This window comes from Lodderomyces beijingensis, assembly GCF_963989305.1.
Source record: "Lodderomyces beijingensis strain CBS 14171 genome assembly, chromosome: 3".
NCBI classification, from domain to species: domain Eukaryota; kingdom Fungi; phylum Ascomycota; class Pichiomycetes; order Serinales; family Debaryomycetaceae; genus Lodderomyces; species Lodderomyces beijingensis.
This window is the reverse complement of record NC_089972.1, coordinates 1,630,100-1,656,895: the sequence shown is the minus strand read 5'-3', so window position 1 is coordinate 1,656,895 and position 26,796 is coordinate 1,630,100. Positions and strand designations below refer to the sequence as shown.

The 26,796-nt window shown below is 42.5% G+C and overlaps 10 protein-coding genes across 10 annotated transcripts; 7 read left to right on the top strand and 3 right to left on the bottom strand. All coding sequences in view use genetic code 12, as the record gives it.

The window, feature by feature from the left end:
• Positions 1-773: 773 nt before the first annotated feature.
• On the bottom strand, positions 774-1,250 carry LODBEIA_P27960 (uncharacterized protein; the record flags this gene model as incomplete). The annotated part of the gene is made up of 1 exon (XM_066972834.1): positions 774-1,250. One exon carries the CDS (start codon positions 1,248-1,250, stop codon positions 774-776), a length of 477 nt encoding a protein of 158 aa, XP_066829734.1.
• A 1,089-nt stretch (positions 1,251-2,339) lies between these two features.
• LODBEIA_P27950 (60S ribosomal protein uL16) lies at positions 2,340-3,002 on the bottom strand (the record flags this gene model as incomplete). Its single annotated transcript, XM_066972833.1, has 1 exon — positions 2,340-3,002. One exon carries the CDS (start codon positions 3,000-3,002, stop codon positions 2,340-2,342), a length of 663 nt encoding a protein of 220 aa, XP_066829733.1.
• A 665-nt stretch (positions 3,003-3,667) lies between these two features.
• On the top strand, positions 3,668-4,168 carry LODBEIA_P27940 (uncharacterized protein; the record flags this gene model as incomplete). Its single annotated transcript, XM_066972832.1, has 1 exon — positions 3,668-4,168. The coding sequence occupies one exon, from the start codon at positions 3,668-3,670 to the stop codon at positions 4,166-4,168; it is 501 nt and encodes a 166-aa protein (XP_066829732.1).
• Positions 4,169-4,548: 380 nt separating this feature from the next.
• On the top strand, positions 4,549-5,634 carry LODBEIA_P27930 (uncharacterized protein; the record flags this gene model as incomplete). Its single annotated transcript, XM_066972831.1, has 1 exon — positions 4,549-5,634. The coding sequence occupies one exon, from the start codon at positions 4,549-4,551 to the stop codon at positions 5,632-5,634; it is 1,086 nt and encodes a 361-aa protein (XP_066829731.1).
• Positions 5,635-6,085: 451 nt separating this feature from the next.
• On the top strand, positions 6,086-8,133 carry LODBEIA_P27920 (uncharacterized protein; the record flags this gene model as incomplete). The annotated part of the gene is made up of 2 exons (XM_066972830.1): positions 6,086-6,110; positions 6,206-8,133. The coding sequence occupies 2 exons, from the start codon at positions 6,086-6,088 to the stop codon at positions 8,131-8,133; spliced, it is 1,953 nt and encodes a 650-aa protein (XP_066829730.1).
• Positions 8,134-13,317: 5,184 nt separating this feature from the next.
• Positions 13,318-19,071, top strand: LODBEIA_P27910 (uncharacterized protein; the record flags this gene model as incomplete). The annotated part of the gene is made up of 1 exon (XM_066972829.1): positions 13,318-19,071. One exon carries the CDS (start codon positions 13,318-13,320, stop codon positions 19,069-19,071), a length of 5,754 nt encoding a protein of 1,917 aa, XP_066829729.1.
• A 543-nt stretch (positions 19,072-19,614) lies between these two features.
• On the top strand, positions 19,615-20,619 carry LODBEIA_P27900 (uncharacterized protein; the record flags this gene model as incomplete). Its single annotated transcript, XM_066972828.1, has 1 exon — positions 19,615-20,619. The coding sequence occupies one exon, from the start codon at positions 19,615-19,617 to the stop codon at positions 20,617-20,619; it is 1,005 nt and encodes a 334-aa protein (XP_066829728.1).
• A 547-nt stretch (positions 20,620-21,166) lies between these two features.
• LODBEIA_P27890 (uncharacterized protein) lies at positions 21,167-22,477 on the top strand (the record flags this gene model as incomplete). The annotated part of the gene is made up of 1 exon (XM_066972826.1): positions 21,167-22,477. One exon carries the CDS (start codon positions 21,167-21,169, stop codon positions 22,475-22,477), a length of 1,311 nt encoding a protein of 436 aa, XP_066829727.1.
• Positions 22,478-22,575: 98 nt separating this feature from the next.
• Positions 22,576-24,906, bottom strand: LODBEIA_P27880 (uncharacterized protein; the record flags this gene model as incomplete). Its single annotated transcript, XM_066972825.1, has 1 exon — positions 22,576-24,906. The coding sequence occupies one exon, from the start codon at positions 24,904-24,906 to the stop codon at positions 22,576-22,578; it is 2,331 nt and encodes a 776-aa protein (XP_066829726.1).
• A 311-nt stretch (positions 24,907-25,217) lies between these two features.
• LODBEIA_P27870 (uncharacterized protein) lies at positions 25,218-25,769 on the top strand (the record flags this gene model as incomplete). Its single annotated transcript, XM_066972824.1, has 1 exon — positions 25,218-25,769. One exon carries the CDS (start codon positions 25,218-25,220, stop codon positions 25,767-25,769), a length of 552 nt encoding a protein of 183 aa, XP_066829725.1.
• Between the last annotated feature and the right edge of the window lie 1,027 nt (positions 25,770-26,796).

Here is a 26,796-nt window from a genome sequence, read left to right as displayed (position 1 = left end):
AAAGGTACGTGTTCGTTAAAGATTTCAGAGATCGTTCTTTCTTTTTTTTCTCTTTGTTCTCACATATATTACCTGTGCTTTGTTTAATACTACTTGCACCAAAAACCACCAGCACCAGCACCACCATGGCCACCACCAGAGGCAGCCCCATCTCTTGGCCAAACGTAGAAGACTCTGAGCTACTCATGGATGTTAGTTTGGTGGGGCAATGGCTGTTGCTGATCCTTGGTTCAAGAACTCGCGCAATTTCGCCAAGTTTGGTTCACCTCAGCTTCTCGTCCACAGTAGGACACGAGATACACCTTGCCTAGAAGATTCGTCATTTTCCCGCACGGGAAGGGGTGAGGGAAGAAGAAAAGAGGCAGCAGGCGTGAACCTATCTGACTTCTTTCGCTCGATTTTCTAGCTTCTCTGGCAGCTCCAGCTGCAGCAGCAGCATCAAGACTAGCGGTGCGTGTCCTACCCTAGCAGCGTGCTTTGAGACGCCTCGCGCATCATGACAGATATCACCAATGTTGTTTTGCCTCCCGCGTTGGCAAAACATCAAGAAGGATACGCAACAAAAATGAGCACACACCCATCTCTAGTATTCTTTTCACAACCTATTGAATTGCCCGCCACCAACCTTGGGACAAAAAAAAAAGAATCAACTGATCATCATTACTTATACAATTAATTAAGAATAAAACTTATAAAACGGGTGGCTAACATACAAAAAAAAAAAAAAAAAAAAAAACACATAAAAAGAAAAAAAAAGAACAGCGTATCTCTCTCTAACGGTAATGTGGTGGGTGGTTGTCATCACCAACAACAGCAGCATGAGGCCCAGTGCTCCTTTTCTTGTGGAAATTGTCAATTGCCTTTTCTTGCGCTCTAAACACGCCATCTAGCAAGTTCATAGCCGTTTCCTCGTCATAACTAAGCTTGACCACGAAGTAGTGTAGATAGATGATGATGTAAAATAGTATGGTGGTGATGGCGTATCCGATAAAGACCAAAGTCTTGAGGATGCATTCTTGCCACTTGGCCCACGTCTTGCTGCTCAGTTGCGACAGTTTGGAAAGCTGGGGACCGCCATTCTGCTCGTGCGTCAGTAGCACGGGGAACTCCGACGTTATACTGCTTTCCATGTTGAGGTCATTGGCCGATCGCGATCTCACCTGCGTATCTGACTCAATCAAGCTCAATTCCGGTTCTGGTGACGACAAATCGTTCCATGCTTCAACTCCTGTGATTGGGTCCCCGTTCATGACCTTGCGTATCTGTTTGAGATGTGTCGGGAAGGCGCGTGTGCGGAAACAAGTGCACCTTTAATGACTATGGGCTTGCGTGTACTTGGTGATCGCTTGAGTGTGTTGGTGGCTTATTCGTCTGGGTGTATCGTGAATCTGATGTGTGAGCCACCCTTTTACAGCAATATTTGGTTACTGATTATTTTTTTATGATCTTGTTGGTTTGTACTGCTATTGTTTGCAGTACATATAAAACAAAAAAAAAAGGTTTACTTTCAATCCTCTAGCGAGATGGTTCTTGGTGCTGGTGTGTCAATGTATATATATATAGGTATATATATAGGTATATATATGTATAGTTATAAATACACTGGGGTAGAAATTGAGGGGGGGGTTTAAAAAAAAGTTTCGTTTCGTCCTGGTCCCTTTTTCTCCAGCATGCATTCAATTGGAGATGATGATCATGGGGAAGGGAAGTGTCATTGAAAGCCAAAGAGGAAACCTATCTCGAGGGAAACACACAGAGAGATAGAGAGACAGGGAATGAAGGTCACACTCTCATATACACGGACAAACACACACACACATACACCCTTCTAAACGATGTGCACAGTAGACGAGTGATGATGTCCTCTCGCTTTTTCCACAAGGAGACGACGTGATGACTACGGTTCTAGATGGTGACGGTGACTAGAACAGAATTAACTCAATCTTGAGCAACGACACACACTCTCTCTGTGTGTGTCTGGCTCTCTGTCTCTTTCCCCTTAGCTACACGCACCAAGTGAAGTATGTTAGGAGTGTTTGTTTCTCTTGTTCTTTGCTTTGACATGTGAAATTTTGCCTTTTTTAAACATCTTTTTGACATCTTTTGCAAGCCTTTCTGCAGCACCAGCACCAACTGCCGCCACCGCCACCGCCGCAGCTGCTGTCAGAGAGCAAGTTGCAAACTAGGAAAAAAAAAAGACTACAAGCGCAGCCCTATGCTTGACTCTACAAAATAAGGTCGTCCACGTGATTCTTGGATGCTTAGATTCTTAGATTCTTTTTTATCCTTTTTTTATTATTACTAGTACACAACTTCGAAACCGCCGAACCAATGCAAATTTAAGCATTGTATTGGAAGTATGGGAATTGCTTCAAGTTTTGTTCCAAGTTACCTTTTCTTGACAAGAACTTGACGTAAGCACCATCGTCCAAAACTTCTCCGTTGTTCTTTTTGGCAACGTATTCTTCTCTGTTCAATGGTGTGAAACCCCATTTCTTGGAGATGATGATCTTTTGTTGACCTGGGAACTTGTATCTAGCTCTTCTCAAACCTTCAATGACAACGTCCTTGTTGGAGTCCTTGGTTCTAGCAGACATGATGATTTGTCCAATAGAGACTCTGGCAGCCAAACCGTGTGGCTTACCCCAGGCACCTCTCATACCTTGTTGCAATCTATCGGCACCGGCACATGACAACATCTTGTTGATACGCAAAACGTGGAATGGGTGGACTCTGACTCTCAAGTGGAATGAATCTCTTCCGGAGATCTTGGTGATGTACTTGTTGGCACAGATACGAGCAGCTTCCAAAGCTTCCGATGATAATTGTTCCAACTCGTTGGAGACCAAGTGGACACACAATGGGAACTCATCGACAGGTGCCTTCTTTCTACCTAAATCATAGATTCTGATCTTGGCGTCTGGGACAGCTCTGTTGTATCTGGATTTTGGGTAAGGCTTGTTCTTACAGTATCTGTAACATCTAGCTGGTCTTCTAGCCATCTTGTCTGAAATCTGAAAGTTAGTATTCTTAGATCAGAATTTTGGAAGGATGAAGATGTATATATATATATTTATATATATATTCCAGAATTGAAATTTCTCTGGGGGAGGTGGGAGGCAATAATACTGATGACAAATCAAAATTTTTCATGGTGGAAATCATTCCGTTTATGCACATCCGAGACATCTAGTCCGGGAACCGTTACCACGACTTTCATGCTCTCAGTCCATCCCCCCTTCCTCTCTCTCTCATTTGTACATCTCTTCCAAACATCTAGGTGTTGACTTGCGTCTACATACGTTCGTTAACCTTTGTTGTATCAAGAAGGGTGTATTCAACCTTGACAAACGTAAATTTCGAAATGGTTACCTAGAGTGCGAACTAGCGCGAGAAAACATTTACAACACACACACACAAAAAAACTGACGTGCGCGTGTGAGAGCTTATCACGTGAGTGCGGGCTATAGCCCGTACTTGATCTATTTACACTACCATGCACACACACACACACACCAGCATCTTATCATCTTGTCATCCTCATCTCTAGCCTCAGATCAGCTCCGCTTAGCTCATCGCATCCCATCGAGATAGTACACGTTACCCCAGAGATTATACAATCACAAGGGAGTTGATAAAGCTGATACAGTTAATACGAACAAAAAGAATGGGTAGATACAGTGTCAAGAGGTATAAAACAAAGCGGAGGACAAGAGATTTGGATCTCATATACGATGACCTATCCACAACAGAATCGATAAATAAGCTCAAGAATCAGCCATTGGATGAATACAAGCCCGGGTTGGGCCAATACTACTGTGTCGAGTGCGCCAAATACTTCGAGAACCAAATAAGTCTCGACCGTCATCAAAAGTCAAAGATCCATAAAAGACGAGTCAAGATCTTGAAAGAGCGGCCCTATACACCTTTGGAAGCCGAGGCAGCTGGTGGCGTCAACATGATCAAGTTTATGGAATCGGTAGAGAAGTACAAGCAATTGGAACAGTTCAAGGCTGAAAATAAGGAGGAGTACGAGAAAGTCAATAACCAGAAGAAGGATACTCTTGACGCATTAATCACGGGGGTGCCGTCGGAAGAGTTTCAGAAACAGCAAGCAGCCGAAGCAGACCCGCAAGCGGCACAGCAGGAAATTGAAATGGCAGAGTGACGAGTTGAGCTCAGATCTTATTACCAAAAATTTCTTCTATTTTTTTTTTACTTTGAAACATATATAACTATAATTATATTTATATTTATATGTTAATAGTTACGAGTTAATGAACATAGTCAAACAGAGATCTTTTCCTAGGGGCAACCTCTACTGAAGTTGTCCTGCAATTGAAATTGCGCGGATCATCGCGGTGCGTTACATCCGTGCGGCGCGGGATCTCCACAGAGATTCGGATTAAAGAACGCGCACGCAAACATTTCAACCAACTCCCGCTGCTAGTTGAGGCATACACACACACATACACCCTTCCTTCAACCGAACACCATTGAAGCAGGAAGACGGTCTGGTTGCTTTTTCTTTTTCTTCTTCAAAAGAACATGAGGCTCAAGCTTAAATCTGATAGTGGTGTCTCTACATTGACTGTTGATCAAGATCACCAGTTTGCAGATTTCATATTAGGAATACAATCAAACAAGGATTTGCATGCAGATTTATCAGAAGTAGTTGCCTCGATCAAAACGGGGTTCCCACCCAAGCCAATCGATCTTTCATACACACCTGGAAAGTCAATCAAAGATAAAGGCATCAATGACGGTGACCAATTGATTGTACAGTTTGCATCTTTGAAACGAAAGTCGTCGCCAGAAGTTGAAGCATTGAGCAAGCCGGTGGCGCCGCGAACAGCAGCAGCAACCACCACCACACCAACCACAACACCAGCACCGACATCAACAGCAACAGCAACACCTCAGCTGCCGGCAGTGAAAAAGCCCGACACAAAGGAGGATATACCGTCGGTGTACATGGAGGACTTGAGCAAATACCTCATACTTCGAAACATCCCCGATGACAACTCGTGTTTATTCAACTCCATATCCTACGCAATCTCAGGTGCAGACTCGTACAAGACTTTTTCCCCACCGTCGCAGCTAAGAAGCAAAATAGTCGACTACATTGAAAGCGACCCCGAACTTTACTCCGATTTGATTTTGGGCCGACCTAGAAAGGAGTACTGTGGCTGGATTGTCAAACCGGAAAGCTGGGGGGGTGCCATTGAATTGGGTATCCTAGCCGACTGGTTTGACGTGCGAATAACATGCGTAGATATCGAGCTGAGCAGTTTCATCCGCATTGAAAACGAGTTGAAGAAGCCCACAAAGTTTATCGTTTTGATCTACAGTGGTATCCATTACGACGTGGTGGCTGCAAATGCTGAATTAAACAGAACAAACAAGGAGCACGACCAGTGCATGTGGAGCATCGATAGCGAGACGGAGAAAATCATCATCGAGTCGTCTAAAAAGCTTTGCAAATTGTTGAGAGATAAAGATTACAGTACCAACACGACAACGTTTCGAGTGCGGTGCTTGGATTGTTATCTGATTTTGATAGGCGAAGTTGGTGCGTCGAAACATGCCGAGCAAACTGGGCACTTGAATTTCGGAGAAGTGAAGAAGAGATGACTCGAGCTGTAACCCAGCTTTTTTTTTTTTCCTCTTCCAACTTAAATCGATGGATAACGTGTTTATGAATCTTTATAGAGATATATAGAGATACTAATCAAAAAAAAAAGGCATGTTAGTTGAGAAGAAGTCGAAATTTTTATCTTTTCCATCATGTTGCAAAAATGTTCAAAAAAAAAAAGTGACCGACCGGGCGAGGAATCTCGACTCGCTTTGAACAAAAAAAAAAAAAAAAAAATCAAAAATCTGATTCCTCTCAGAATTGTAGCTCAGACGAATAAAAGAACCAACAAAAGTTCAACAACTCCACTGCTTTAATACAGTTTGGAAACATACGGGCTTTTTGCAAACTTTGAGTGCAATTTCAAGAGTTTCGTTTGTTGTTGTTTTTTTTTCGTTTTTTTCAAACTACCATCAACTGCTACATCTGCATTAACCAAAAAAGAAGAAAATGTCAAAGTCAACTGAACTATTTTGTATGTGTGACCTCACTTGCTTTTATTTGATCCGGTTTGGTTCCTCCCCTCAAGACCATGGTACTAACAAGTTTTTCCCCGCTCAAAATTAATAGGTCGTTTTCCAAAATCGGTCGAACTTATACAAGACTTTGAAGATATAACACCGAGTCCGAAGGCTCTTGCTGAATGTCGAGCTGCTCTTTACTCGAGCAATGGACGATTTTTTGCCTACACTCAGCCAGATGAAGTTGTCATTTTGGACACATCATCCCAAGCCAAGCTTTACCACAAGATTGACATGCCCGAGGTGTTTGATATAAATTTCTCGCCAATGGGGACTTACTTGTGTCTCTGGTGTAAGCCTGTGCAATTGAACAAGGAAAACGGGACTTGGAATGACAATTTGAAGATTTTCAATGTCAATACAAAGTCAATCATTTCCGAATGGAGCGTGAGACACCAGAATGGATGGAAACCGCAGTTTACAAGCACGGAGACATTGTTCAGCAGAAGTGTTAACAATCGTGAGATTCAGTTTTTCGAGATTGACCCTCAAGGTTCAAGCTTGATCAACATTAATCAGCCAACTTACAAGTACAAAATAGACGATTCCAAAGTCACTTTCCAAAACTTCCAGATATCTCCTGGTAAGAACCCCAGCTTGGCTGTTTTCATTCCAGAAAAATCAGGTAAGCCAGCTAGCGTTTTGATCTACAACATCCCCAACTTTAACCAACCAATCTGTTCCAAAAACTTTTTCAAAGCAGAGAGGTGTCAGTTGAAATGGAACTCGTTGGGAACTGCATTATTAGCATTGTCATCTACTGACCATGACACGTCAAACAAATCGTACTATGGTGAAACAAATCTCTATTTGTTGGGCATCGCTGGTTCGTATGATTCAAGGATCGATTTGCAGCGCGAGGGCCCAATTCACGACATTACTTGGTCTCCCACTGCTCGTGAGTTTGCCGTTTCGTATGGTTACATGCCTTCGGAAACCACTTTTTTCGATGCGAGAGGTAATGCCATCCACTCGTTGCCCACAGCCGCAAGGAATACCATCTTGTACTCGCCCCAGGCCAAGTTTGTGTTGGTGGCTGGTTTCGGGAACTTGCAAGGTACTGTTGACGTATATGATCGCCAAAACAAGTTTTCCAAAGTTGTCACTTTTGAAGCGTCAAATACCTCGGTTTGTGAATGGTCTCCTTGCGGGCGTTTCATCCTAACGGCAACGACTTCGCCAAGGTTGAGAGTGGATAATGGTTTGAAAGTGTGGCATGCTAGTGGGAAGTTGATTTTTTTGAAAGAGTTTCCTGAATTGTATTCTATTGGCTGGAAACCTCAAGACTTGACCTTGTTTTCCGCGTTGCGAACTTTGGAACCTGCACCAGAAGCACACGTTTCGACCACTGAATACACAGCCAAGCGCGATGCTGTCGCGAGTGCAGCAGCTAAGAAGCCAGCTGGCGCTTATCGCCCCCCGCATGCTCGTGGCAATGGCACTTCATCGGCTCAGTCAACGACTTTGTATCAAAAGGAACTTGAAAACAGCATGAAGGGAGTCACTCCTCCACCACCACCAGGTTTTGCAAGGAATGGAGGTGCTGCCAGACAAAGAACCATTCCCGGTGCTGCGCCAGTTGCTGAAAAGGAGAGCAAGGCAGCTGCCAAGAATAGGAAAAAGAGAGAATCTAAAAAGGGAAAAGAGCAATCTCCAGGTCCTGCCAATGGTCCTGCCAATGGCCCTGCCGCTACCACTGGACCTGCTGCTACTGTTGGTACTTCTCAAACTCAAGAATCAGCCGCTACAAATTCGGCTCCGTCGGACGAAAATCCTAGCAGCGGCGGCGCTGTCATTGGTGGAGTAGCGTCATTGGAGGAAAAGAAAATCAGATCCTTATTGAAAAAATTACGAGCAATCGAGCAGTTGAAAATGAAGCAAGCAGGAGGTGAAACTTTGGAAGATACTCAAGTCATAAAAATCTCAAAGGAAGATGAAATTAGAAATGAATTACAGACGTTAGGTTGGAATGAATAGAAAAATTTTGTGATGATGTATAACAACAAAAAATGAGAAAAAATGAAAAAATTGTCGGTAGTCCTAATCACTTAATGTATTATTTTGGTGAAGAGCTTGGCACCTGTTCTTCAGGTTATAGAAGAAAAGAGAAAAATGTATTTTTTTGATTTCGAAAATGATGAGCTTGGTTTTTTTTTTTTTTTTGCAACCCTCTAGTGTCACCACCAAACCTCGTGCGTCGTCATTTCGAACCCCCGTCTACACACCTCACATGCAGCGCAATATTTCCAATAAAACGCAAGTGTAAAAGTGCCCTTTCCATACACACACAAACGTACGTAAAGGCCTCTGCATTTGAATAGTTGAAAGCCAGTGCAACATTCACATCCAAACAATCAGTGACTGATATTGACCCGTTCTCAGTGGCGTATTGCAGTAATTACCGTTGTGCACAATTTTTGCAACTGAAATTAAAGAGAGAAGTTTGAAACCCCTCACTTTTGCATTATTAACGAGAGATAAGAGTTTTGAAGACATCAGTCATTCCGTTCACGGAAGATGGCTGGCTTGGTTGATGGAAACAAATGTTCTTCTTGTGGCTGAGGAGAAGAAGAAGAAGATACAGGATGATGTGGTTGTCTTGTCAAAGCAAGCCGTAAATTTATCATGAGACAATTCTTTTTCTCTTGCGAACGGAAATCTCAATTTTTGCTGTGAATTTGTTGCAGAATTCGTGGTAATATTGACACCGATGTATGTTGAAAAAGCCAGGCTACGAAGTATATGGAATTTGAGAAGGCATAGCTTATCTACACTTATCGTATAACTCCCATTTCATCAAAGATATGCATAAAATGTCGGCGTTGAGGGATACGAAGGATGAGAGAGAAAGAAATTCGCAGGGATATGCTCAAGTCCTTGCTGAAAAGTCGAGCAAAGATCAAGGGGGTCCCTTTCTCTTGGGTGCAAAAAAAAAAAAAAAAGAAATAGATGAAAATAATAGCAAAATTGAACGGATAAGGCGACCTCTCCACTCACTATCACCATTTCACCATGAGATCAGACTTTTATTGGTGTAGGCAGATGTGTTGTGCCTATCTCTCTCTTTCATTCGAACAATTGATATCCTGGACTTAGCCTACTTTCCCTATTAGCAAAGTTTGATGCCATTTTGGTAACTTGGCTACAGTTGCACACGCGCTACCTTCTCTGCAATTTACCACCACGCAACAAGCCTCGAGCCACCATTTTTGAAATCTCACATATTTTATTTTATTTCTTTTTAATTTTCTTAGTTTTCCACCTTCACTTGCTGTTTTGCTTTAAATTTAGCAACCGAACCCTTCACCCCGTTGGCCATGGAAGTTGAAAATTTTGACAGTTAGATAGAGAGATGGCGATTGATAATTTCATAATTGCTCGAGAGATGTCTTGATTTGGTTTGTTGGATATCGGATTAAGCGCTCAGAAAGGAAAGTGGCACATGAGACTGCAAAGAATTTTGGAGGGGCAATTCAAGTTGCACTTGGTGAAATCTATTGATCTACTTAGGTCTATTTTCCACGAGACGAAAACTTTACCCCCGGCATTCATTTCATTTCATTTCCATTCCATTCAATTTCAACTCCGGTTCTTCTCAACGTTCGTCAGGTTCACGAGGGTTCATACGAACAATATAAAATGATGTGAGAGGGAGATACGTCAAGGTAATTACACAATAAACGCGGGCTCCTTGTATCTAGACCTTGTTCGCTTTAGTAGAATCTTCCGAGACGGAGGCTGAGAGGGAAAGGGGGAAGAAGGAAGGAGAAGGGAGCAAGAGCAGGAGGAGGGGATAAGTGTGTGCTATCAGGGTTCTTAACACTTGGTGCTCGAAACAACACATGCAGATGGAACAATTCTTTTTGCTCGCTTCAAGCAGATGCGCAATATCCGAAATCAACAAAATAAATTTTACGTGTTGTTTTTATTGATAGCACTTTGTATAGTGTGTGTGTGTGTGAGCGAGAGGTGAATTGTAGTTCAAGGTGGAACGGTATTTACCAGGATGCTGAAGCGTAAAACCCATTGACCATCAAACATTAATTTGAGGGCACCGAATGAGCCGGAGATTACATAGCTGCGCCGCGACCACAACCAGGAAAGACTCATAACGACAGAGATGCAAAGCTCTGGAAATAAATTAATGGCCCTGAGCCCTTAGCCCTTAGTTCTTGGCTCTTGCAATTTCAAGGGTGTTGCCAACTAGTAGACACACACACTCTTTTTGATTGAAATTTCAGCTTAGCGAGGATGCCTCTAATTTAGCTGTCGACAACTTTCTCGAATAGAATCCCAGCTGTTGCAATCAACCTCAGCTTCAGGAACCTTCCTCGCTGCAAAAAAAACAAAAAAAAAACATGAAACACCAGTATGATGAAAGAATGAGGACGCTCAGTGCCAATAGCCGAGGCAGCCTTAGGCGACGCACCAAAGACGCGTTATAAACAAAACAAATCAAACCGAATCAATAACGCTAAACCAACAAACATCCTCCATCTTCCCCTCCCCCCACTCCTCTCTGTCCAACACTGTAGTCAATGAGCTGAAAACTATGGTGGCCACCCACCGCGACCATAGCCCAAATGCTACACAATCACCTAAACACTTCATTGCAGATCGGCGTAACTTGGTACTCTGATTCCTCTCTCGATTTTTACAACCGTTATTATTAAGAAAGTAACATAACGTGCCCTTACAGATCACAGTTATTTACCATTTGATTTTATCACTTGATCCACAACTATTCTGTATCGTAATTATTCTAGATTTCGAGTAGAGACTGATATTGACGATACACGTCTTTGGCTCATGATTTATTCTTGGTCGGCTGTTGATTAGTATCATTTAATCAACAGAGTTTTTCTTGATAAACTTTTAACCTTGAACAATTTTCTTCCCTTTACTTACTTCTTCTTTTCCTCTTCTTCTTTTCCTCTTCTTCACCTGTCCATCTAACCATCTACCAGTTCCATCAAATTTATCACTATCTCGAGGTCGTATTCCAAAATTCAACCATTCAGTTCACTCGTTCATTGAATCAAGAATAAAGGGATTTGGAAAGGTATGTGTGATTTCATTTTCATCAATTTATTGCGGAAAGTATTGATTTTGAAAGATTGTAAAAAAAAAAAAAAATCACCAAGAGTAAGTTTGAGAGAGCAAGGACAAGTTTTCAAAACCGGAGTTCTTAGTCAATAAGCAAATTGAGTCACGGGGATCAAGCCCAGTGGTCCTCTCATCATGATCATCTTCATCATCAGTCAGGTGTCAACTGGTGCTGAACAAGGTACAAGGTACAAGGGCAGGAACACATCACTTTTGCAACACGTCAAACGGGTAGTGTTCACATTACCAAAAAATCCACACACACACATACACACAAATTTCACTGCTGCTTGATCCCTACAGTCAGTCTCAGATATTGCACAACAACAACGCAGCAAAACAATTTGCTCGAATCAAAGACAAGAGTTTACTCTCCCACCACCACACAACTTTGACGCACTCTTTGCTAAATTTCGTTGTGGAAATAAAGGGGGGGGGAAGGGGGTTCAACGATCCAGAGGCACAATCGCGTCCCCTAAACATTCGCTCAAAGGGCGGAACACCCCTCTCAATGGTCGGTCTTCTACAGCTCCCATCCAATACCGTTGAATCCATCTTTTTGCTCAGATCGGGATCTGGTGATATGGTGAATCGGGTAGTTGGGGCATCTTGAAATCGTGCGAAAACACTCGAATAGTACAACTGCAAACCAAAATCCAAAAGTCTCCAGCGACAAAAATAGATGTTTCTTCTCTTTCTGCAACAAAGACCGAGGGAGAGAAAAAAAAGAAAGCATCGTGTTGTTTGCCATCTCGCACGCAAAAGTTCGCACTATCAGACACGCACGCACGCACGCGGACTTGCACACGGACACACTATCGAGGCTTAACCCACACTACATTGGCACGATACATTTCTCGCTCAAACAATGCGACTTGAAATCACCTCAACACTTTGAAAGGGGAATTTACTATAATCAGCAATTCTCTTCCAGAATAAGCCAAATCAGAGGATTTCATGCACCTTTGAGTAAATCAAGCAGGTGGCAATGTTCGTACCTGCTGTCGCTGCTGCTGCTGCTGCTACCAATACAGATGTCACGATTTTAGCTTGTTCTACTTCCCAGAAGAAAGGGAGGGGATAAACATAGAACTGCTGATAGCACTAGCAGCAGCAGCAGTGGTAGTGGCAAGGGCCACTGTTTCCACCACCCTTACTGCCGCCCCAGTACCGTCTCGCCCCCGCCTTCACTGTCCTTGCTTCATTAGTCCACCACTGAAGGACTACCTCATCATCAAGCTGTCAGTGCTACCAACGCTCACCTCGCCTCACCGCAGTGCCACTCAACTATTTTTTTTTATTTTTATTTTTAAACTTATTTTCATTTTTATCACATTATTGAAGTTGATCTTTGCATTTACAACAGACACACGCTACACATATTGCATTATACTCAACCCACACATACTACACAAAGAATTTCCTGCTTGTTGTGAGCGTGAGTGAGGGAGTGAGACTGAGCCTGAGACTGAGCCTGAGCCTGAGCCTGAGACTGAGACGGAATAAGAGACTGAGTCCGTCCGCCTAAGTGAGTAAGGGAGTGAGCGGGCTTTTTTTTTTCTTTGCTTTTTGTTTTGTTGTTTTATGAGTTCTATTGTGTACAGGAAAAAATCAGGATTTAAGTTGTGAACTCCCTCGAGATAAAACTTGTCTAAAAACAATCCCATATATTTATACTCAACAACATTCCTGGTTTTTCATTGCAAAAAAAAAAAATCCATTTTCGCTGCCACTAATACCTATCATCCCAAAACCAACCGCTTCTTTGCCCAGTTTCTTTATCGACCAGCAAACTGGGAGGGGGGACCGTTTTATTCATAAGAACATTCGCTGCAACACAAATTGATATTTTTTTTTTTCCATTCGCTATAGGTTTTACCAGTTTCACTTTTTTTTTTTTTTTTTTTTTTGTTCCTTCTTTGACTACCAAGAACAGACTCGTTGTTCCCGTCAAATAGAGGCTCGATCAATTTTTAAGAATCCAAATCAATCATCCCATAACTTTGCTTCCGCAAGCCGTGGGTCGAACCATCGTTACTAACGTGTTGTGATTAGATGTCGTATAACGATAACAACCACAATAACTACTACGACCCGAATCAGCAAGGTGGTGGTGCTCCGCCGCCAAGCGAGGGGGGCTACTATCAACAACCTTATGATGACACTAATGCCATGCATCCGCACCAACAGCATCAGCAGGACTACTACGACCCCAATGCGCAGTACAATCAAGATCCCAACATGCAATATAACCAAGATCCAAATGCACAATATCAGCAGCAGCCATACGACATGGATGGCTACCATGACCAACACCAATACGGCAACCAGCCCATGAATGCGCAAGGCTACAATGCAGACCCCGAGGCCTTTTCCGATTTCAGCTACAGCGGGCAAACCCCGGGAACTCCAGGTTACGACCAATATGGAACTCAATACACTCCTTCGCAAATGAGCTATGGTGGAGATCCAAGATCATCGGGCGCCTCTACCCCCATCTATGGCAGCCAGGGCCAAGGCTATGACCCTTCGCAGTTCCACATGTCATCAAATTTACCATATCCTGCTTGGTCGGCCGATCCACAAGCACCAATCAAGATTGAGCACATTGAAGATATCTTTATCGATTTGGCAAACAAGTTTGGTTTTCAAAGAGACTCGATGAGGAATATGTTTGATTACTTTATGACGTTGTTGGACTCGAGATCGTCTCGTATGTCGCCTGCGCAGGCCTTGTTGAGCTTGCACGCCGACTATATTGGTGGTGACAATGCCAACTATAGAAAGTGGTTCTTTTCTTCGCAACAAGATTTGGACGACTCTTTGGGATTTGCCAATATGACCTTGGGTAAAATCGGTAGAAAGGCAAGAAAGGCTTCCAAAAAATCGAAAAAGGCTAGACAAGCTGCTGAAGAACATGGCCAAGATGTCGATGCTTTGGCCAACGAGTTGGAAGGTGACTATTCCTTGGAGGCTGCTGAAATCAGATGGAAAGCCAAGATGAACACATTAACCCCCGAGGAAAGGGTTCGTGATGTTGCTCTTTACTTGCTCTTGTGGGGTGAAGCTAATCAAGTCCGTTTCACACCAGAGTGCTTGTGTTATATTTACAAGTCTGCATTTGATTATTTACAATCACCCTTGTGTCAACAAAGACAAGAACCAGTCCCTGAAGGCGACTACTTGAACAGAGTCATTACTCCATTGTACAGGTTCCTTAGATCGCAAGTTTACGAAGTCTATGAAGGTAGATTTGTCAAGCGTGAAAAAGACCACAACAAGGTTATTGGTTACGATGACGTGAATCAATTGTTTTGGTACCCCGAAGGTATCTCAAGAATTATGTTTGGTGACGGAACGAGGTTGGTGGATATTCCTCAAGAGGAACGTTACTTGAGATTGGGAGAAGTTGAGTGGGGTAACGTATTTTTCAAGACATACAAGGAAATTAGAACTTGGTTGCATTTCATTACAAATTTTAACAGAATTTGGATCATTCATTTCACAATTTACTGGATGTACACTGCGTACAACTCCCCTACATTATACACTAAGCATTATGTTCAAACTAGAAACAATCAACCGCTTGCATCCTCCCGGTGGGCAGCATGTGCACTTGGTGGTGCATTGGCCTCGTTTATTCAGATTTTGGCTACTCTATTCGAGTGGATGTTTGTGCCCAGAGAATGGGCCGGTGCTCAGCACTTGACGCGTCGTTTGATGTTTTTGATTTTGATCTTTGTCGTCAACTTGGTACCAGTTGTTTACACATTTAAAGTTGCTGGACTCGAGTTGTACTCCAAGTCGGCTCTCGCTGTTTCCATTGTTGGCTTTTTCATTGCCGTTGCCACTTTGGTCTTTTTCGCAATCATGCCCTTGGGCGGTTTGTTCACATCTTATATGAACAAGAGATCAAGAAGGTACATTTCATCTCAAACTTTTACGGCAAACTTTATCAAATTGAGAGGTTTGGACATGTGGATGTCCTACTTGTTGTGGTTTTTGGTCTTTCTCGCCAAGTTGGTTGAATCCTACTTCTTTTTGACCTTGTCGTTGAGAGATCCCATCAGAAACTTGTCCACCATGGAAATGAGATGTATTGGTGAAGTTTGGTATGGCTGGCGTGTTTGTAGACAGCAGGCCAGAATCGTTTTGGGATTGATGTACCTTGTCGATTTGTTGTTGTTCTTTTTGGATACCTACATGTGGTACATTATCTGCAACTGTATCTTTTCCATTGGACGTTCATTTTACTTGGGTATTTCCATCTTGACGCCATGGAGAAATATCTTTACCAGACTTCCAAAGAGAATTTACTCAAAGATTTTGGCCACCACCGAGATGGAAATCAAGTACAAACCCAAGGTTTTGATTTCCCAGATTTGGAATGCCATTGTTATTTCCATGTACAGAGAACACTTGTTGGCCATTGATCACGTTCAAAAATTGTTGTACCACCAAGTGCCATCTGAGATTGAAGGCAAGAGAACTTTAAGAGCACCAACTTTTTTTGTTTCACAAGATGACAATAACTTTGAAACTGAGTTTTTCCCAAGAGACTCTGAAGCTGAAAGAAGAATTTCATTTTTTGCCCAATCTTTGGCCACTCCTATCCCCGAGCCATTGCCAGTTGACAATATGCCCACGTTTACCGTTTTCACTCCTCACTATTCCGAAAAGATTTTATTGTCGTTGAGGGAAATTATCAGAGAAGACGACCAGTTCTCAAGAGTGACATTGTTGGAGTATTTGAAACAGTTGCACCCTGTTGAATGGGAGTGTTTTGTTAAGGACACCAAGATTTTGGCCGAAGAAACTGCCGCTTATGAAAATGGCGATGATTCTGAAAAATTGTCTGAAGATGGATTGAAATCGAAGATTGACGACTTGCCATTTTACTGTATTGGTTTCAAATCTGCCGCTCCTGAATATACCTTGAGAACCAGAATCTGGGCATCGTTGAGATCTCAAACTTTGTACAGAACTGTTTCCGGTTTCATGAATTACGCTAGAGCAATCAAATTGCTTTACAGAGTGGAAAATCCTGAATTGGTTCAATACTTTGGTGGTGACCCCGAAGGTTTGGAATTGGCTCTTGAGAAAATGGCTAGAAGAAAGTTTAGATTTTTGGTTTCCATGCAAAGATTGTCCAAGTTTAAAGATGACGAAATGGAAAATGCCGAGTTTTTGTTGCGTGCTTACCCAGACTTGCAAATTGCATTCTTGGATGAAGAACCTGCTTTGAATGAAGATGAGGAACCAAGAGTTTACTCTGCATTGATTGACGGACACTGTGAAATGTTGGAAAATGGAAGACGTCGTCCCAAATTTAGAGTCCAGTTGTCTGGTAACCCAATCCTTGGTGACGGTAAATCTGATAACCAAAATCATGCCATCATTTTCCACAGAGGTGAATATATCCAATTGGTTGATGCCAATCAGGACAATTATTTGGAAGAATGTTTAAAGATTAGATCGGTATTGGCTGAGTTTGAAGAATTGAATGTCGAACACGTTAACCCATATGCTCCAAACTTGAAAACTGCTGATGTTTCCGAGAAGAAGGACCCAGTTGCTATCCTTGGTGCCAGAGAATATATCTTTTCCGAAAACTCTGGTGTCCTTGGTGATGTTGCTGCTGGTAAGGAACAAACTTTTGGTACCTTGTTTGCTAGAACTTTGGCTCAAATTGGTGGTAAATTGCATTATGGTCACCCGGATTTCCTCAATGCTACATTTATGTTGACCAGAGGAGGTGTCTCTAAAGCGCAAAAGGGATTGCATTTGAATGAGGATATTTACGCTGGTATGACGGCAATGATGAGAGGTGGTAAGATTAAGCATTGTGAATACTACCAATGTGGTAAAGGTAGAGATATGGGTTTTGGTTCTATTTTGAATTTCACCACCAAGATTGGTGCTGGTATGGGTGAGCAAATGTTGTCGAGAGAATACTACTACTTGTCGACTCAATTGCCATTGGATCGCTTCTTGTCGTTTTACTATGGTCACCCAGGTTTCCACATCAATAACTTGTTTATTCAATTGTCTTTGCAAGTGTTTATTTTGGTGTTGGCTAACTTGAACTCGTTGGCCCATGAGTCGATTATCTGTTCGTACGACAAGGATGTTCCAGTGACTGATGTCTTGTACCCATATGGTTGTTACAATCTTTCGCCAGCTGTTGACTGGATCAGACGTTACACCTTATCGATTTTCATTGTCTTCTTCATTTCGTTTATTCCATTGGTTGTTCAAGAATTGATTGAAAGAGGTGTATGGAAGGCGTTCCAAAGATTTGCTAGACACTTTATCTCATTGTCGCCAATGTTTGAAGTGTTTGTTGCTCAAATCTACTCGTCATCCGTGTTTACCGATATGACTGTTGGTGGTGCCAGATATATCTCCACCGGTAGAGGCTTTGCAACTTCGAGAATTCCATTTTCAATCTTGTACTCCCGTTTTGCCGACTCGTCGATTTACATGGGTGCAAGATTGATGTTGATTTTGTTGTTTGGTACTGTGGCCCATTGGCAAGCACCATTGTTGTGGTTCTGGGCCTCATTGTCGTCATTGATGTTTTCACCATTTGTTTTCAACCCACATCAATTTGCTTGGGAAGACTTTTTCATTGACTACAGAGACTTTATCAGATGGCTTTCTAGAGGTAACACCAAATGGCACAGAAACTCATGGATTGGTTACGTTAGACTTTCTAGATCACGTATCACTGGTTTCAAGCGTAAGTTGACTGGAGACGTGTCTGAAAAGTCTGCCGGCGATGCTTCAAGAGCCCATAGATCCAACATTTTGTTTGCTGATTTCCTTCCAACATTGATTTACACAGCTGGTCTTTTCGTTGCGTACACATTCATCAATGCGCAAACTGGTGTCACTAGTTATCCATATCCAATTTTGGGTTCAGAGGAGCCTCAACCAGTCAACTCTGTCTTGAGATTGGTTATTTGTGCTTTGGCCCCAGTAGTCATTGACTGTGGAGTCTTGTTTGGATGTGTTGGTATGGCATGTTGTGCTGGTCCCTTGTTGGGATTGTGCTGCAAAAAGACTGGTGCTGTCATTGCTGGCATTGCCCATGGTATTGCCGTTATTGTCCACATTGTATTTTTCATTGTCATGTGGGTCACTGAAGGTTTCAGTTTTGCCAGAATGTTGTTGGGTTTGGCCACTATGATTTACATCCAAAGATTGTTGTTTAAATTCTTGACCTTGGCATTCTTGACCAGAGAATTCAAGAATGACAAGGCCAACACCGCCTTTTGGACAGGTAAATGGTACAACACCGGTATGGGTTGGATGGCATTCACCCAACCATCGCGTGAATTTGTGGCCAAGATTATTGAAATGTCCGAGTTTGCCGGTGACTTTGTTTTGGCCCACGTTATCTTGTTCTGTCAGTTACCAATCTTGTTCATTCCTTTAGTTGACAGATGGCACTCGATGATGTTGTTTTGGTTGAAACCATCAAGATTGATCAGACCACCAATCTACTCGTTGAAGCAAGCTAGATTGAGAAAGAGAATGGTTAGGAAGTACTGTGTCTTGTACTTTGCCGTGTTGATTTTGATTGTTGTCATTATTGTTGCGCCTGCCGTTGCATCTGGACAAATTAAGGTTGATGTCTTTGCCAACATTGGTGGTCCAGGATCAATTGCCAATGGTTTGTTCCAACCAAGAAACGTATCCAATAACGATACTGGGCCAAACAGACCACGTACATACACATGGTCATACTTGAGTACCAGAATGACTGGAAGAACTACTGCATATTCGACGAACCCATTCAAATAAAAATGAATGAGGACAGAGAGAGAAACTTTGAACACCCACCCACACTGCTATTACTGCTACTTCTACTACTAAAACTGAAACTGCTACAACGACGAGGCCAAAAAAAAAGAAAATAGTAAAGTAAGATTGAGGTGGTGGTGGTGGTGAGTAGGTTAGCAAAGTTTATTTTTTTTTATATAATGTTTGAAATTTATAGAGTATATTTGAAATTGTTGATTTATCTGATCTCGATGTAAGGTGAGATACCTTCGTAGCGTGTGGTATCACTTACTGCCCTTAATGAGTCTTGAATATCGGTGGAACTAGTCCATGATAGTCTCTGGTTGTCCCTGAGAGTAAAATTCAGTAAAAAAAAAATCAATGTACGGGAGAAAAAAAAACCATCATGGTGTAATAGTTAACCTCCGGTGTCACTAGTTAAAAATCAATCACCAACTATTATTCAATTACTTCACCTTTGCTGGAACCAAAGAAAAACAGCACACTTTTTGATTAATTGATTCATTATATATATAGAAATAGACAAAAAACGACAACTACAGGATGGGACTTATGCGAGCTCATAGTGTGCCGAAATCTACCCGGATACTATTAGGAGCACTACTCACAGTTACGACGCTACTATTTGTTTTCAAGTATCGAATTTACAATCAATCACAAGGCCAACCAAATGCAGCACGATTCCAACAGATACACATACCATTTATTCAGCTAATACCCAGCTCCACCATTAGGAACCCATGGGTTTTGTTTCTGGCCATATTTGCCGAGACGAGCTTGATAACTTTTGTCTTTTCGTTTGTGGTGTTGTACATTGGAAGCAAATTTGTCGAGAGATTTTGGGGCCAGTTTGAAGTGGTCAAGTTCATTTTGGTTGTTGGTGGGGTCACCAACTTGATCACAGTTTTGGTTGCCATTGTTTCCAACTTGGTGAGACAGGATTTGAAAAGCATGAACTTGCCATTGGGCGGAGGCATATCTTACTATTTTGGGTTTCTCGTTGTTTTCAAGCAATTGATACCCGAGCACAATATTGTCTTGTTTCGAGGCTTGGTCAACTTTAGAGTCAAGCACTTGCCGTTTGCGTTTATGATCATCTTGACGATCTGGTCGGCTGTGATCAGCCAATCGTTGTACCCGGCAGTTCCTTCAATCACAAGCTTCTTTATTGCCTATTTCTACTTGAGGTTTTTCCAGCTGTTGAGGACAGATCCGACATTGCCCATATCTACCAATGATGCAACAAACAGCTCGGTCTTGGTCGGTGACGCCTCTGACACCTTCCAATTGGTGGAGTTTTTCCCCAAGACTCTAAAGCCATACTTGAGCCCCGTGTTTGAGCAAGTATACCAGTTTGCAGTATTTTTGGCAGTAATAACCCCATTCAACGACGAGGCTGTGACCCAGAGCAACTCCAGAGCCCAAAAGAGACAAGAACAAGCCAACCAGGCCACCAAGAGTATAGCGAGCTCTGTGGCTGAAAGAAGAAGGCAAGTGGCATTGCAAGTGATTGAAGATAGAATAAATAAGGGATCGACTTCAAGCTGACCCCAGAATTAGAAACTCGACTCAGCTCTTTTTTTTGGGAGAACATTAAACACCAGTTTGTGAGGTAGAATAAAAATATGAAGGAAAGAAAACAAAAAAAAAAAAGAGAAGATGGCAAATAGCTACAATTGTATGATTTAGACTGCAAATGATGGAACAATCATTCTTTGGATCCGTACTTTCTGTTGTTCATAGAGTAGTAGTTGGTGAGAGCTGGTTACACTCACGTGTCTGTCTCTCTCGAACAGCACAGCGTGAGACTTTTTTGTTTGTTGTTCTGTTCCGAAAATAATCTCTCTTGAAAACCAAACTCAAAATAATATACAAGACCCAGATTTCCAAAGAAGATTTTATATTCAAGATTGACAGATTTTCAGGCCCCAAACAAGAAGAAGATACTGGGATCAAAGTGAAACAGAAATAGAGAGAGTGTGAGTGAGAGAAAGAGAAAGAAACGGTCTTTACTTGAAGGTGCTGTGATATATAATTTGGAACCTTGGATCCTTTTTTTTTTTTTTTTTCCATTTCAGTATACTTTCATTCTACTATGGTTCACAACAAGAAAGCATTTCGACCACGACATGGAAACAATAACCATTCCTTTTTACCTCTCCCAGCTACATTCAGTCGGATCAATCAGAGGAAGAAATTCCCGGTGGTTTTGATTGGCGCGCTTCTAATATGGTTTTTCTTCAATCCGTTCACGTTTTTTTCACTGCTATTTACAAAACCAACCATCCGACTGTATTCTCCACCGCACCCGTACTCGAGTGACCAGTTGATTGAAACACAGTCGAGGTTTATTTATCCGCCCGTTGAGCATGCAGACTCGCTAAAGCAATTGGGCATCCTGAAATTGGTTCTTCAGTTTACCCAAGCGGGAAGTGACAAGACAGAACTAAAGCCGTTGGCGGTGATGGACGATCCAGATGTAAATGTTCAAAAGGCAAAAGAGGAAGAGCAAAATGCCAAGGATATATTGATGAATGCGAAAAACCATTTCAAAAACCAAGACAAGGTTGTATATAGACCAAAGTCATTGGCTAATTACCCTGACGTGGTCATTGTCACCGCCATTGACTTTAACAAGTACTCGTTGGATGGCTTGACGAAAATCGTGCAAAACAGAGTCGATTACGCCTACCATCAGAAATACGGTGTCTATGTGCGCTGGGCTGCGGAGTTTATACCTCAGCTTGGCTCGATGGGAGCTTTAAACGAAGAACAAAAAGCCAAATGGGTTCGGTTATTCTGTCTCCAAGCAGCGCGTCTTGCGTTCCCACACACGAAATGGTTTTGGTATTTGGATGAAAATGCCCTTTTGATGGACATGTCCATTAGTATAGACAAGATCTTGTTGAGCCCCGAACTGCTCAACAAGCAGATGCTACGCGATCAACCCTTGATTCCACCTCATGGGTTAATCAAAACTTACAAGAGCACCAAAGCCGAAGGTATTAAATTGATTGTGACCCAGTCGGACAAGATGATTGAAACCAACTCGTTCTTTGTCAAGAATGACGCATTTGGCAAGGCCCTCATTGAGATTTGGAGTGATCCACTTTACAAAAACTATCCTAGTTTTCCCCACGGACCCGACTCGGCATTGACACACATGTTGCAATGGCATCCGTTTGTCTTGAGCAAGACTGCTATTGTTCGGGCAAAATTGATTGCAGCTTCGCATGACACAACCACCACCACCAACAACAACAACAATAACAAGAATGTTGCTAAATCAGAAACATACGAAAATGGAGATCTCGTTGCTCAATGGTCCTCGTGTAAGGGAAGTGAGGAATGCGAAGCGATATTGAATGTATATTCTGGGAAAAAACTGAAAAATGAGAAAGTTTAAAGGATCAGTCCACCACCATCCCCCTGTTGTATAAAATAATGTTTTATAGATTTTTATTACACCCGGCACTGTGGTTTTTTTTTTTTTGGTGCTTCATTTCAAAAGGTTTCCAACGAAAGATCTTGTACTTTCAGCATCATTTCCTCGCTTGCAATAGCGGCGTCAGTTTCATTCATTCGGTCAGTCTTGAGCCGCCTCACTTGCTCCCATGTGCCTATGATTTCTTCCATTCGCTTCAAATTGAACTCGTTATTGCAATTCACCGTTGGGATAACACGCCCGATATTGAAAAACACGACAAAATAAGCTAATTCTCGAAACGACGAGTGCTCACTATATGGGATTGAGTAAATTCGATACAATTCCAGATCCGGTTTTCCCCTGGATGATCCCGATCCCGATTTCGATCCCGATTTTGATCCACTCTTTGTGCCCTGAGGTAAAATGTGATCGGAAAAAGTGTAACTTGTAGTGGTCTCCATCACCTTGACAACTTCTTCAAGTGGAGTTAGCGGCACAATTGTTGTGTCATCAGGCTCCGGGTCAGCTTGTTTCCCTTTCCCGTTCTGGGCAAAGCTCCACCCAGTTGGTCGTAACCCGACGCATCTTTCAAAACTTTCATAGTACCGATTGTGGTTGAAATAGTTTGATAGCTCCTGGATCGAGCCCACAATGTTCATAGGTACAAGATGGACGATACAATCGCTAGAGTCCCTGCTGCCCAAATCATCATCTGTGAGCACCAGATCCAAATACTCATCTTTATAAGTCTTTAGAATCTCGTATTTGTTTTTCCTGTTATTGATGTTTGACACGTAAATTGGACATTGGAGTCTTTTCAGGATTGCGGTGGCGAGTTTCTCTTTGCCAATCACATAGGTGCCCACGAGAATCAAGAATTTCTTCTTCTTCGTAGTTGCCAGTGGTCCAGATTGCCAAAAGTCGGTAATTCGTGATTGGGTGAGAAAACCAAACCACGTGTTGAACAACGAATTCCCACCAGCATTTCCCTCTGGCATCGTTGCCAATTGTTCGAAAAGCGTCGCGACGGTATCGCAAACGAGTTCCTGTTTGGGGAAGGTATAGGTGGGGTTCATATAAGTAGTGTCGAGGTAGACCTTGTCTATTTGCAACGTGTCGTCCACATTGCGTCGGCCAACGCTGAACCGATTCAATAAAGGGTGATCGAGAATAGTCATATTGACTCTAAAGTCTCCGCAATGCAAGATTCGATGTATGGTCCCATCTAGTCCAATGGATTCAAAAAGAAAAATGGCAGCTCCCGGGCAGTGGTTTGCAGTGATTGATGTCACATATAGTCCAGGATCGGTGGAATCACTCTTGTACCCCCCGTTGAGCACAACTTCAGCTTCTGCGTAGCTCTTGACCTTGTACCGAGCATCCATTTGCAATTGCTTGATGAATCTCGGGTCTACGGAGAAATACAAGGTGAGCAATTTGCCAGTAATCTCCGTACAGTAAATGATCCGTTTATATTTTGAGTCATTTTCGTAATCTTCATCGCCCTTAAAGACGCGTTCGTAGGCCCATTTTTTGGATATCCCTCCATAGTGGTCAGCGTGGAAGTGAGTGAGAAAGTACTGGTCAATGGTATCATGAGGTGCAAAGCAGAATGCGTCAACTGCAAGCTGATATTTCAAATCTCGCGACTTGTCAATGGGGAAAGTCATTGTTTTAAGCGGCGAAATAGGCTTTCTTCTGTTAAATGATGATGAAGGCTTTGCCGTGCTAAGGGAAATAGAGCCAGTATTTGGCGAGGAGACTGAGCTCGAGCTATCCGAGTTTTTCTTCACTGGAGGCGGCTTGATGATCTTTGCACTCCCGTTAACGTTTGTTTCGGTGTTGATATATCGCACTTTCTCCTTGACGATTTTCTTTTTCTTACCAGGACTAGCATCTTTTTTCTCCGGTAGAGCCCTTTTCTTATTTGCGGGCTTCTGTTTGTCCAAAAGCAAGCTTGATGATGAACTTTCCGGTGACGATCCTTCATTTTCAACAAAAGTGACGCGTACTAGACACGTATCAACATGATCCGTTCGACTGCGGAAATCCATCTCGCGGAGATTTAGTTCGCAAACCGGGCATGAGATTGCTTCTTTTCTTGGTTCCACTTTTTCAATCTTTACTTGAGTATCTTGCTCTGTTGAAGAAATGGTTTGCTCAGCAAACAACAGCGAGCTTTTTAAATCAAACATGGAGTCTGGTTCGACCTTTGCTGTATTTGACCAAACCGCGCTCTCCTCTTCTCTCTTGATTTCAAATAACGCCATATTATCCGTTTTATCTTCCTCCTCTGCCTCCTCTTTAATTTTTTGCGTCACATATAGCACACCGTCAAGATCTTCTTCTTCGTCTTCTTCTCCTCCTTCTTCTTCCTCAGCCAAACTGCTTTTCGTCACCGTTTGCATCCGTGAAAATTCAAATATTGACCGCTGCTGTTTCTTCGCGGTAGAATTTGGCATAATTACAGAGGCTCAAGCTGTGTGTCCATCTTTCTTGCCGTGAATTCTCTTTCTTCTTCTTGACCTGATTCTACCCTTGCATGGTGAGGTGGATTCCAGATGTATCAATAGGAAAATTCGCACGCCTTTCGAATTACCATGAGAGAGAAAGAGAGCGCAACCCTAAGGTTTGTTTCAACACCCCTGTAAAAACACTTGCATAGATAACCTCTCGAATCAAATGTGGTGGGCTCATCTATAAAATACCGCCGTATAAGATGGGTCTACTCTCGATAATCAGAAAGCAAAATAAAAAGGACAAAATCATAGACGTGCTTATCTTGGGCTTGGACAATTCGGGGAAAACAACAATTACGAAACGAATGTTCAATGAGGATGTCGATTCTGTTTCCCCCACCGTGGGATTCCAGATCACTCCCTTTGAATATGGAGGCTATTCGCTAAGTATATGGGATGTAGGAGGACAGACCACGCTACGCGCCTTTTGGGGCGGGTTTTATGATCTGACCGACGTTGTCCTTTGGGTGATTGATGGCTTGAGCACGGAAAGACTCGAGGAAAGCTTTTCTCAATTGAACGAGAAGATCGTGCAACAGGACCGGCTCGCGGGCATCTATTTGCTCGTGGTGATAAACAAGTGCGACTTGATACCCGAGGACAAGAGGGAGCCATTGAAGCAGAGCGTGAGCCGAGCTTTGAAATTACAAGAGCGACTAGACGATGATCATTGGCATCTTTCACTAGTAAGCGGTAAGACGGGCGAAGGAGTCGATGAACTCTTGAAGTGGGTTGTTTCGCGAGATTACTGAGCTTTGACTCGGAGATGACATGTAATCTGACCCACTGGACAATATACTGGCAATAGGGGAGAAAAAAATGATTATCTGGACGAAAGATCTACCTGGCATGGGTGGAGTTTAAACAAGCATCAATGTTTTCACCAAAGTTTTTGAAGGTGTTTGACTAGCACAATTGGATACAATTTCTCCTTCCCCCCGTCCCAGGGAAATGGAGAACATAAGGTTTACTCGTTATTAATTTTTTTTTGTCTCTATTCAGCTGCCGTCGTAACTGTCTCAACGGGTATTTTGGATAGGAGACCGTGAAGTCCCCCTTTGCAAAGAACGGCAAGAGCATCTGCAGATGCTAAGAAGAAGGCAAACTGGGTTATTTACTGGGAGAGACAAGAAAGAAAAAAAAAGTTGCTGGTACATTCATTTATGCTCAGTCCGTGCTAAGTTGGATGCTCGAGTCACTTAATGGAAAATCTAGGGGCTCAATCTGATTTGCAACTTGATATTGGTTTGCAACCATTGGATCTCTGAAGCAAGATAACACTAGTTTTCTCTCCCTCACACACGAGAGGACCGTTGACTTTTCAAAAAAAAAATTGGGCCGTTCCCACAATTGCTTACTCAAATTTGCAGAAGCCGCGTCTTCCTTAGCTTAAAGTATCCGCCGATTGTTTGTTCATTACAATTCCTGTTTCAGAGCCATATGCAAGGGGAAAAGAAACCGCCAGCACCCACCATAGAGAACCAAAAAAGGACATCAATGAACGTTGTCGAGGTGGAGATGGGAGATTGGCGCGTGTTGAAAAACTCGCAAAAGAAAATAAACAACAAAAAATAAAAAAAAAGGACACGAGACGCGTTCAAAAGTCGACCCTGTTTGACAACCCTCTTTTTACTCCTTGCTCCTCCTCTCCCCCCTTTCGAGGATAACCGGCCCAAACAGCTGGAAATTTATAGCTTTCAATGTCCTCTCGCGTAACGATACATCTTCAAAAAGATCAAGTTGTCTTTTTTTTTTTTTTTATTGCAGTTGTCTTTCTGT